The sequence below is a fragment of the Larimichthys crocea genome, chromosome VII (assembly GCF_000972845.2).
Source record: "Larimichthys crocea isolate SSNF chromosome VII, L_crocea_2.0, whole genome shotgun sequence".
NCBI classification, from domain to species: domain Eukaryota; kingdom Metazoa; phylum Chordata; class Actinopteri; family Sciaenidae; genus Larimichthys; species Larimichthys crocea.
In genome coordinates, this window is record NC_040017.1 from 15189342 (window position 1) to 15201417 (window position 12076).

General features: G+C 39.7%; 2 protein-coding genes across 12 annotated transcripts in view; both read right to left on the minus strand.

Moving 5' to 3' along the window:
• Positions 1-5579, minus strand: part of limk1a (LIM domain kinase 1a) — a 48181-nt gene extending 42602 nt beyond the window's left edge. The window contains exons 1-2 of the mRNA XM_010752898.3: positions 5332-5579; positions 1756-1855 (exon numbers count right to left, since the gene is read on the minus strand). Of these exons, the coding sequence (XP_010751200.2) occupies positions 1756-1855; positions 5332-5389 (158 nt within the window). The 5' untranslated portion in view covers positions 5390-5579. The remainder of the gene's footprint in view (positions 1-1755; positions 1856-5331) is intronic.
• Positions 5580-6880: 1301 nt separating this feature from the next.
• Positions 6881-12076, minus strand: part of elna (elastin a) — a 48664-nt gene continuing 43468 nt past the window's right edge. For 10 of the 11 annotated variants that reach the window (XM_019276364.2, XM_027280584.1, XM_019276366.2 and 7 more), the window contains 5 exons: positions 12027-12065; positions 11580-11627; positions 9927-9962; positions 8584-8655; positions 6881-8493 (listed from right to left, as the gene is read on the minus strand). In XM_019276364.2, the coding sequence (XP_019131909.2) occupies positions 8444-8493; positions 8584-8655; positions 9927-9962; positions 11580-11627; positions 12027-12065 (245 nt within the window). In that variant the 3' untranslated portion in view covers positions 6881-8443. The remainder of the gene's footprint in view (positions 8494-8583; positions 8656-9926; positions 9963-11579; positions 11628-12026; positions 12066-12076) is intronic. The other variant, XM_019276368.2, reaches the window with a different exon arrangement.

Consider the following 12076-nt stretch of genomic DNA (forward strand, 5'->3'; position numbering starts at 1 on the left):
CCACCATAAAAGCAGTTATTGATTCATTGTACTTCCAAATAGTATCAAAGAATCTAAAATCTCATAAAAACGCAGCGCTCCTGCTTGACAGAAGCTGTTGTCGGAAGTCTCAAATTGCGGTTTAGTGTGCTGAAGGAATCGATGGCCATTAGTACGTCTCGACCATCTGTGAGTCTCTTTTTTATTCATGTGCTCGGACGTACCGTGTTATATGACCTGAGGTGAGTATTGATCTGAAGATTTAGTGATGCCTGAACTTTCTTTTAAAGTCTTTTCAGGTCAACATGTAGCATAAAGAGCGAGGCAAATGTTTAAAGCCAAATCGTCATGATGGGTTTATATAACCTGCTCTGTAGCATAATCAATATCTACTGTTTACTCATCGTCAATGATGAGAAGCCCTTAAAGTGTTTTAATTATCTACAATTCTTTGACGACTGAGAAAAAACTTCTGGCGCTCTGACCAAAACAAACGAACAGCCACTAGGTGAAGCTCAAATTCACAGCAGTGCTTGTATAATAGCAAATTAAATAATAATAAATCTAATTTATGTTTTTACAAGCTCCTAGAATTGATCTTTGGTTACTTTCGTACTTAAGATCAGTCATCAAACAGGATTGTACTCCATACTAACTCTCTCACTGCTCAAACTCACAGTGTGCTGCAGTTTTATGCTTCAGTTTGAACACGTCAAATATGTATCGCATCTTCTACAGACTTAATCACGTAGCGCCTCACATAGAGAGAAACCTGCCTGAGACTGAAACACAAACCAGCCTATTCTTCTCCCAAACAAAACATTTGGACACATCAACCGCTGTGGAAATTTTCATCACGACAGCTACAGGTCTAAATGCTGGAGCTCGAACTACCATTCACATTGATTGATTAGGAGAAATAAAACACCTTTTAACTTTTAGTTTAAGTCATATATTCTCAATAACAATGTCTTAATGAGCTTCTGTTTCTGTGGCTGTGGAGGACAGTAAAATACTAAAGAAGAGAAAAAGGTTCAGTGTGAACCAGTCAAGACTAGTCAACACCACTGTGACGTTTCTGCTTCGTCTCTAGCGTCTGTGGTGCCTGCACATGTGCTAGTTTCCTCAGCCTGAGGGCTAGCTGGTGTTGTAATGTTTACAGGTGCTAAAGGTGAGTCACAGCAATGATGCACCATGATTACAAACCAAACCAGAGTGATGTCACTGGTTTTGACTTGTGCACATGTTCAAGGAGCACGTAGGCCAAAAACAGTCCACATCTGAACTGAATCCAATGTATAAAACCCTTTGTGAGCTCAGAGCTAATAAAGCTGTTAACAATATCCAAACAATTTCAACAAAAATTGGATCACGAGGCTCATGAGAGAAAGAAGAAAAGAACCAATTAAAGTTGATTTTCTCACAAAAATAAAAGAAGGTACCGGAGCATCCACTCATATTACCAGCACAGTGAAAGGTTGATTGACAGACAGTTCAAACAAGGTAGAAGGTGTGAATATATGCATTAATATAACACCTTGATTCTCAGACAGGTCAGCAGGTACAAACTTTATTCTTTATTAGCAGTATTTTAGGGTCATTTTATGCTTTTTATTGGACCGCTAAGCACAAAAGTGACAAAGAAGTGAAAAAGAAAGAAGAGATGGGGGATGAAGTTCAACAAACAGGGCTCCACACTCATCCATCGCTGCCCTTTAAAGACACGTGAACCCATGAAGTTCATATTAACATGTGGTGTGTTTGTGTTGAACGTACCTGAAGCAGACAGTGTGCCAGTCAGTGTTGAGGGCCTGGAGGTACTGCTCATCGTAAATCCTCTGTTTGCATCCCGCACAGACGGGCACACTTCCTCCAGCTGAAACAGGAACACATGAGATCAATGGAAGCACAGATAACCACCATTTTATAGCTGGTTATGCATAAAAGATGTACAGATGTAATAACTGAGCGATGTGTGTTTGCATGTTGTATCTGTCCTTATATTTCCATCAATGCAAATCACGCTATCTGATGAAAAGTCTTCAGTGTTTGAGATCAAATCATAAAATGTATCGAACTAAAAGAACATATAGCCTCCAGTTTTAAGAATAATATGTAAATATTTTATTGTAGTCTGATAATGGCAGTGTCCCGGCAGTCCTGCTATTGCACTTTACTTCATCAACTGAATGAGGTTTTGTCTTATTTGGCTAAGAAAATCAAAGTCAAAACAGGATATAATAGTTAACTTGTGCCCTCCACCTAATTGAACTACATCATTTTTGGCAATAAATAAATATTCAGGAACCAAAGAGTGTAGAAAACTCAGACGTAGGATCTGTCTTATTATCTTTTCTCAAACGTAGGGGTTGCATGAGCTTCCTTGAGTGGTACATTTTTATTAAATAAATTCATTTAGAAATATTTAATACCATAAATACTACAAGAACTTGAATGAAGATTCATGAGATATTGTAATATTTTTCTTAAGTGTCATCCTTCTCCAAAGTTACATTACGCTCAGGTAACAAATATTCATCTATGATTAGTTACGAGCTAAGATGTGATGTAGAGACACTAAGTGGAGGTAAAATTAATCGTTCATAAACTCTGCAATCGTGACTCCAAATGGGAACTATAAGAAAGAGAGGTACAGATCAGAACGACCCCTTTTCTACTCATGTCGCGGTGGTTCTTCATGATTCAACAACAGTCAACAATAAATAATAAACCTATTAGGAGGAAACTTTCTTTCTGCGTGAACCGTCTGCTGAATTGGGTCAGTCTACGGTGTTTTAACGTCTATTATACTGGTGGAGCTGATTATATTCAGTACATATGCTGTGAAACACTGACCGAAAGGTTTTTAAAGAGCTTTTGGTGTCATTGGAGGCAGCTAATCTAAGTTTGGTCAAAGGGGAAGAATCCTGTGTGGAGCTGATAGAGGATGACCATAACAGGCTGCAACACCTGAACATTTAACACACACACGACATACTTTTCTTTAAAGCTTTATATGCTCAGAAGTGGCAACAACACAAACATTATAATAACTGATGTAAAACATTTTTACTCTTATGGAAATAGTTAAGCTTCTCCTTTGACTTGTGAACAAACTAATAATAACTGTTTCCACAAGCTGAACCTCCCATTCTCTAATAAGACAAATGTTAATTATGATAATTATGACTGAGGAAAAAAAAAAGCAATTTCGTAGGGTTGTAACAAATCCTGTGATGCATTAAAGACAGAGCATCAGTGTGTCTGTGTGTGTTTTCCGCTGATGTAAATCTGGATCTCATTTTCCTGAGAATTGAACACACGCTCTTCACATCCTGAGCAGGAGGCGGTGACACATTGATGCGCTGAGATGCAAAATAACAACACATATATATATATACACGCTGGCCAGTTGATGTTTTCTGTTTGCAAATGTCTGACATGAGCAGTTCCTTTGTCTCTGAGAGGAAGAAAAAGCTAAACATGAATATATCTCCTGTGCTATTACCGTTTTATTAGCATCACTCCTGAGTCTCAAAAAGTTAAATAACTGCCTGAAATCCTGAACCTGCAGCGCAGTAACATCAAGTGTCACCTAGAAGTAGATATGATTTCACAGCATGGGACTTGATTTGGATAGTTATTTCGTTACCAGACCATGTTTCTGCAGCTGAAAAGTAAAACACACCCAAAAACCATTGATCATATGTTGTATTTATCACATTTAGAGCAACATGCACCTGGATGCCGTTGCTTAAATGCAAAACAGCTGTAAACAAGTAAAATGCTGAATTCATAGCTGAGTTCAAAGACACCTTTGTCTCCTGCAACACAACATCTGGATATTTTTACTGGTATCAGTACAAGAGAAAGTCCCGTTTCAGCTTGGCTTGTTCGCCCATCCTTAGATTTGAAAGCCGTGTTGGCAGAGGTTTTGTGTGGTCGGCTCATTACTGTAACGTCTGAGTGAACTGCCCTGCTGTAGTAGTTTTATTGATCATATCGGCTCGTAGACTGGATCTTTGTGCTGATGCCTTTCCTCTCCTCCTATTAATCGATATTCTTCACCTTGCCTCTTCATTATGGAGCATTTCCCTCCCTGATAATTGTGTCCTCTTGAACTCTGCTGTCTGTAAAAGTCCCAGAGAGGTGAAGGCATACAAAGACATACTGTATAACCTGTGCAGGTATACGACAGGGCGTGCCGCCCCTCCCAACTCATTTCACACAGAAACCTGCAGCAGTTTCTGCCGCAGATGAGCTAAACTCACAATAATGCAAAGTGAGTCACTGCATGAAAGGTCTATTGTGAAGTTCAGTGAACCTGACTGACAACTACAGTACACTGCTACAGATCAGCTGCAGGATCAGCATCTCTGAATGCAAAAAAAATCAGCAGATATTCAAAGTGATACACATCAGCAGCTTGTTCCAGAGCAGTTGTTCCAGGCAAAATAATGTCGACATACATAATTTCTCACTAGTTTAAACAGAAAATGCTTGGGTGGGGAGGAAGCCAGTGCAGTAAACGCCATGGCAGGTTTAGTACCCACAAAATAATGTTGCCTTTCCTTTTGAAACAGACACAAATTACAATGAAATATCTGGTGGTAAATGCAGTTGAACTGCCACCAAGTGAAAGCTGTTGAAATTTAGCATGTTTTCATTGATTTTATGTCCGAAAGAATGAAAAAAAAAATTTGACAGAAATATATATAAAATCTAATATGATTCCTTATCCCATCATCTTCCAAATCCTGAATATTTATCTTGGAAAGTGTCATAAAGAGGTAAAAGGATGTTATTGACTCCTGACTGACATTATTATTTACATTATTATTATTATTTCACACACACACACACACACACATAGGGAAATACATGAGGAAAGTTGGGAGTATATTTGGGGTAAAATACTTATATTCACTGAAGTATCACTTTATAAAATGGTGTAATTATACAGCAATTAATTAACATCCTATTGATGTAACAACCCGTTTGTAAGCAGAATATGTTTGGATAGTGCTTGCAGATGAACCCTGTGCATGGCCTGAGGGTGAGCACTGCATCCAAACATGACGGGTGCATCAACATGGCTTCAGCACAATACAGCCTGACGCTCCCTGCAGATACATCAGTGCTATTGCTGGGTGTGTATGACTATGTCAATAAAACGAAAAACCCAAAAGTGCGGAAAAACAAACAGTGCAAAGCTTCATGTTTGCAGCGAGTTTGGGTGAAGCATCCTCTATGTTTGGAGCAGCAGAGGACGCGCTGCTGTCTCTGCATCTCCCGCCCCGGCCGCCGCATGCAGCCAGCGGCTCTTTACACCCAGCAGCAGCAGCTCCTTACCTTCCTCCTCTCCCATGCGTTCGTCCTTCCAGGTGCAGCAGAGCAGCATCAACCTCATTCACTCTCCGACACTGAGCTCCGGGAGAGAGCCAGCCGCCTACGGTCGACAGATAACCGGTGTGCGACCACCACCGCAGCCCGCCCGGCGGTCGTGTTGCTGTGCGTTGGTCGCTCCCTGCGGCGGCCCACACAGCTTCTTCCTCCTCCTGCCTGCACGTTTCTGCGGCGCTTCATTCAAGAGAGCAGCTGACCAATGAAGCTGCCGGGCCGGGGAGAGGAAGACACGGACCGGCCAACCAGGAACACTCCCCAGTTAATTAATGCGTTTCTCCAGAGGCAGGGAGGAGGGGTCAGGAGGAAGCCGGTGCAGTAAAAACATACAAAATAACGGTATCATAATTTATTGTACAATCGACCTGATAAGGAAACAGGAGGAGGGAATGAAACCATTTAAAACAATTACACTGACATATCAGATAGTGAAAGCAGTTGTCACTGTCACTGAGTGTATTTATTGACAGCAAAACATTGAAATCAATTTCTTTGAATTAAAATGTGAAGTGAACAGAGAAGAAAGCAGTCCATATGGTAAAAAGTAAGTATATAAAGCAGTGGAAATGTTCAAGTGTTGGAGCTGAAAGCAGTTGAAATGTTAGTTGAAATGTAAAAAGAGTAACGATGAAAGCAGTAGAAGTGTTAGAGTGAAGTGTAAGCCAGGTCAGCTGAACCTGCTAAAGTGTGAGATTGTTAAGGCAAACACACAATAAAACAAATATAAAACATTAAAGGTGAATAGACATTTACTTTGCTAAAAGTGGAGAGTTCTTTAAATCAATAATTAATCTAATTTAGACGCAGTCACGGCACAATAGTCCCAAAACTTTGTCTGTTTTCAAATATTTGGTGCCAAGTTACTCTCTGGTTGTAACTTTTTAAGATATTATTAGGACATGACGAACATTTCCTTTGGTATGTGGAAATATTCGTGACAAAGCCAAAAGGATTTGAGTTATTATTAAACTTATTAAAGCGTTATACTGTAGTTTCATAGTGACACTGTGGTATTTCTGAAGTGGGTTATGGTTATGGTGATGGAACAACAGCGTAAGGATGCAGGTCATGGGTCAGCGGTTATCCCAAGAGATCTTCAGAGAAACAACAACATGAGTTCATTATTTCCAGCTGGCAAAACAAGAACGGGGTTTATAGTCACCACTGAGGCGAAATCTCTGCCCTTAATCTGTGTTTGTTGACATTACAGTGAAGAGTTCTGCCAAATCACACATTTTTAGATTTTAAAATATACTACATCTGATTAATTTTGCCCAGTGGAAAAGACTGTAAAGATCTAGCAGAACTGAAATGCAACAAAAGAGCCAAGCAGGCAGGACTTGAACCTGAGATATTATAGCTTTGTGGTATGTGGTTCATAGCAAACTGATCTACCAGGACACCCTGGACCAGGTGGTTTTGATCAACTCATAGGAGAAGCTGCTGCTGCTGCTGCTGTGGAATGCACTTAAAAGAAAACAAAGGAGAAGACACAGGATCTTTTAACACATTTTATTTTGTTATTTAATGAAGCAAATGCCGGGATATCCGGGAACAAGTCACATGTGTGTCGTGGAAATATAAAAAGTGCAAAAAAAAAACACACTGTTCCTCCTTATAAAAACAGTTTTAAATAAAGATGAAGAGTATCCCACGGCACATAAGACAAGGTCTGACCCAGCGAGGCTCAAAGACAGTTCTTACACAGCAGAGAGTGAAGGAACTGTAGCCAGCTAACATCAAATTAGTACAAAATACAGTACAGAATTACAGAAAGAGATGGGGTCAACTTGGCAACAGCGCTCATGAACCTTTGGTCAGTAAGCCTTTTTTTAAAAGCAGCTCAAGTAAATGAAGAACAATGGGAGCTTATGCCTCATAACCACACCCATTAAACAAAGTCTTATTCTGTATTACTATTCTAAACAGTGAATAAATGCAGAAGTTAAGGATTGTTCTGGTTTTATGTTCACACATTCCTGATAACAATAAAGCTATGAGTCGAAGCATGGTGCAAAAAAAATAAATCTTGAATAATCAAATAGGTACATAAATGTAAATAACTGCTGCAATGAGACTAAACATTCGAAGCAGACTAAAGCGCTCTATCCCAAACTTAAGGACAGTGACACATGATCAAACATTCATACATACATAATGTACATGCCAGAGTAGTATCTGAAATACATTTTAATCTATGTGGAACTAAAAGGCAACACTGCTTTCCGGTGTTTAAAATAAAAAAAAAATCATGTAATGAATCAAACACTTTTTGATTGTCTTCAGCATACCGTCCCTCAGAGCACAAAATGCTCTTCATACATCACAAGTTTGGCAACACTAAAAATGCTGAGAAAACTGAACTGCATAGCAACTAGAATCAGCAAAGTTACTGAGAGCAGATGGGTTGGCCGGAGCCCCAATTCCCGCTGCTATATACCCAGCAGGCCTAAAAATAGCAGCAGAGGAAACAGGGAACCAGAAACGATGCTGAGATTGGTCAGATTTCATCGGTTTTTGGACCAACCCAGCCCTTGTGTCATGTCAGAGAGGTGACGAGCACTCCACAGTGAGGTGAGACAGCGTGGGCTCTAACACTAAGGACAGCTCACCTTGCTCTAGGATTAAAACCGAAAGGGAAATCATTCATAGGTCACATTGGCAGCCAATGGTTCAGACAGTCTTTCGCACAACAGTACAACCATATGCACACATACCCACAAAATGCACACACACACACACATTCATGCACAGGAACAACGCATGGTGACACAAACACACTCTTATTGTAAGTAGGCTGGTGCAGTACGGGGAGTTAAAGCTGATTAACTTGACCACGTTAATGATTGAAGGCAGTATCAATAGCACACGTCACATTAGAACGTGTACAAAATTCTGGGTCGGTGGGTTTGTATAAAAACAGACGTTGAAGTCAAGTAAAAAAAAAAAAAACATCTTTACACAATTTCTAATGGGGTTTTTTTTGCATATAAAATGTACATTCTAGATCATGCAGTAGCACCATGGTTTCTTGAGGTCACTCTGGATCTCAAGCGATCCTCTACTTCCTTCTCCCACAGAATTTGCCCTGGCATCCTGCTGCAACACCACCTGAAACAAACACCAGGAGAGTCACAGTTTAGTCTTAGCTTTAGCACGGTTCTGGAGTAGCTAAATACACTAATGTGTGTAATCTTTTACCTCTGTAGACACCTCCTCCTCCTCCTCCTCCACCAAGGAAACCCTGCAATGCACCGTACTTGGCTGCTTTGGCTGCAAAATAACAACAGGAACAGCTAATGAGAACTATTCGCTTTAACCAAAAATGCTCTTCTGCTTGTACGGCCTCATTAAAATGTGTATACACTGTATATCTGGAATTTTAACCTTGGTGTAAGTAGTTTGTCATTACAATTTTAACTTTAGAGTTCAGGATTGTTTGAGCGGTTGTAAATCATGGCTCGATGACACACTAAAGCCATACTTAGCATAACCCCTCCCCTCGGATTGGCATCTGTGGCTTTCCTACTTGTTTATCTGCACTTCCTTGAACAGCCACTAGTGGCTGGCTACAGAACATGTTGATCTCCATAAGCCCCCATATTAAAATGTAAGTTACCTTGTGGGTGACTTAGTGCACAGTAACTACTAAAATTTTAGGTAGTACAGCTCTCTAACATGATTTCACATTTGTACATTTACCACTACCTTTTTCCGCAGCTTTTCAGTCACATCTCACAGTCTTTGCCAGCAGATGAGAGTTTGAAAAGCTTCACAAAAAAAGGTTGCACTAGACCTTGAGTTGACATTATGTTGTCAAATGTTTGGCAATCTCATTGCTCTTTGGTCTTTGAGAGAAATACGGTATCTTGATTTGTGGTGTGAATGAGATCTTAGATCAAGGGCAGTCCTCAGCTGTGAAGTTGAGTTGTGACACTACGGGTCGTAATTTGTACCACTGATATTTATAAGCCAGACTGTTTCACTGGCTCAGTTGAGAATCTTATGAGCCAGTAACACCAGTCCTTGTTGTTCATGGAGAGATTTCATATCCCTGTGACATCTGAAATTACAATGATTACTTCCACAGTTTCCAGCGTAAAAAACGGCTGGTGCAACACAGACTGGAACTGTATGTACATTTATATTATTATGTTATTGCCCTTCAAATCGGGCCTTTGCTCATACTCAACCACCTCAAACGCTATTATTAACTCAGCCACCATGAGAGTTCAAATCAGTAAAATGTTATCTAAGAAACCAGACACTCTCCTCTCCTTGAAATAATCCTGCAAGCAGTAATCTCAGATGTTCAGGAAAATGCAGATTATCATGCATTCACATGGGTTGTGCAGAGCCATCTGCACTGATAAGCACACACAGTACCAAACCCACACCCTTTTCCAATCTCATCCAAATAATCTGACATGTTACCATCAGTCTGCCAACGAGCAAAGAGAGAAAAATGAAAACGGGTCGAGGTTCACTTGTATGAATTTATTAAAAGTTTTAGGTGCACAGAGAGATGTGAGGAGGTTTGTTACCTTGTTGAGGAGTCAGTGGGGCCGGTACATATCCACCTAGACAAACATTAAAGACAAAGACAAATGAGAGACGGGAAGGTGCCATTAGCACTAATGCTAAGATGATCACATTAGTTGATATATGTGTCCTGGCCGGGATGTGGTAAAGAAAACCTGTTGACATTAGAGTAGATCACATGGGAGGCACTTAGATCTGGTGCTGAGCTGACTGATCTAGAGATGCTTGCTTGTATTTAAGTAACCAGACTTGCACGCACAGTAATGTTTTCCTGTTTGTACTTTGCATTTGAAAGACACTGAAAAGTAATCTTAGTTAAAGCTTGGGACAGAGCAAAGCTCTTGTGGTTTTGCCCATTTAAGCTGATTAAATTTGAATGAAGGGAGCTCTGACACAGCCTAATTGTCTTCAGATGTATTTTGAAAATGAGAGAGAGATTGCATTAAACATCAATATCATTGTAATTTGTTCCGCTGCCTGTCATAATCCAATTAATCTCTCTGTAATTGTGTGCTCAGAGGAGAAAAATGCAGGTCGTCATCATTCATGCAAAGTCAGCCTCCCATGCATGTTAAGTTTAGTGTGAGAAATTAGAAATAAAATAATTTTGTTAAAATTGAAAAGCCATCGATTGCATTTTGTAATCAAATTCTGTAATCAGAATTTTATGTGTATTCATGAGCAAATTTACTATTATTAAAAATCAGAACTTTTCAAGTTTAATGTGAGATGTACAGCATTGAGGCTACAATCCCTCTTCTGTATGTCAACAAGCGACATGGAAAAAAACATGTTGATTCATGGGAGATTACATAGAAACCCACATAGTGGAAGTATGCAGAAGCTGGAGTTACATTGAGTTTTGGCATAAAGTAAAGGAGAGAAGGGGGACAAGGTCAAACATGCAGGTCTAATGAGCTTTAAACAAATATTTTTTGTAAAGGACGAATTATTTGGATCTTAATAAATTGGATGAAATCATTCTGCACAGCTCTCCTCTCCCTTTCTTTATGCTCTCAGCTCTAAAAGGAGAGAAGCAATGGATCAGTTTTCCTGTACTTTCATTTATCCAGCTGTGTTACCTGACTGCTGGCAGCTGTGCCTTAATCCGCCTCCTGATCCAGAAACAAGGATGAAAAGTTAAAGAACTGTCTGGTCTCTAAATCCTTTCCTACGTGGAGGCAGTTTGGTTGCCAGCTAGCTTATTTGGGCTCATGTTTGGCTTCCAGTAGGAGAAAAAACAATGATGACAAACTATGAATGAAAAGACTTGCAAAAGCCTTCAGAAATGACATTTTAATGGATTATAACTTGTGAAACAAATCATCATTAATCTGAATTGAATCAAATAAAACTAAATCAAAATGATAAAATTATCTTCAAACCACAGCGATTTTTTAACTGTTCTCCTAAACAATCTAACTACTTGTCTTCTTTTCTTCTTACTCTATTGTCTCATCTCTTCGGTCCTTTCCACTGATTTATGACACGGCCGGTGCTCCTCAAAGCTCACTATACAGAATCCTTTTTACCGCCCAAATATAATGTTTACTGTACTCTGTATCCATCTGTCACAGACTCACAGCAGACGAAATCTGAGAAAATCCTCATCAACAAGTGAACGTTCAAACATCTGCTTTGTACACTGATAGTACCTGGGTAGAGCTGTTGGGGGTAACCTCCTCCATGACCAGGAACGACACCTGTAAAATTAAAAAGCTGTTACCGTGGAGACTCAACAAATCCATTGACAGAAAAATGCCATCACTGAATAAATAATTAAATAAATATTTGTGAATAAACAGCCTGCAGCATTCAGTACAGACAGTGAAAATAACAACTTGGCCTATTTTTTTAAAAGCCAGTAATTATTCTCCGTTTGGCAAACCCCCATGTTGGAAAAACTGTACTGGCAAACGAGGAAAGTTATTAAACCATCTGTGGAAACATTTCACGTGCAGACAAATATTTCTGTGGCCAGTGGGAGAAGGATAAATGCAACCAGTCTCATATTAACCCACTAATGTGTTATTTGATTCATTCATAAAGAGATGCAGGAGGAGACAGGGAGGAGAAAATACTGATCAAACATTGCCCCTCACCTGGCTGATATCCTCCACCACCTCCAAGATTGCCATAGCCTGTTCAAATG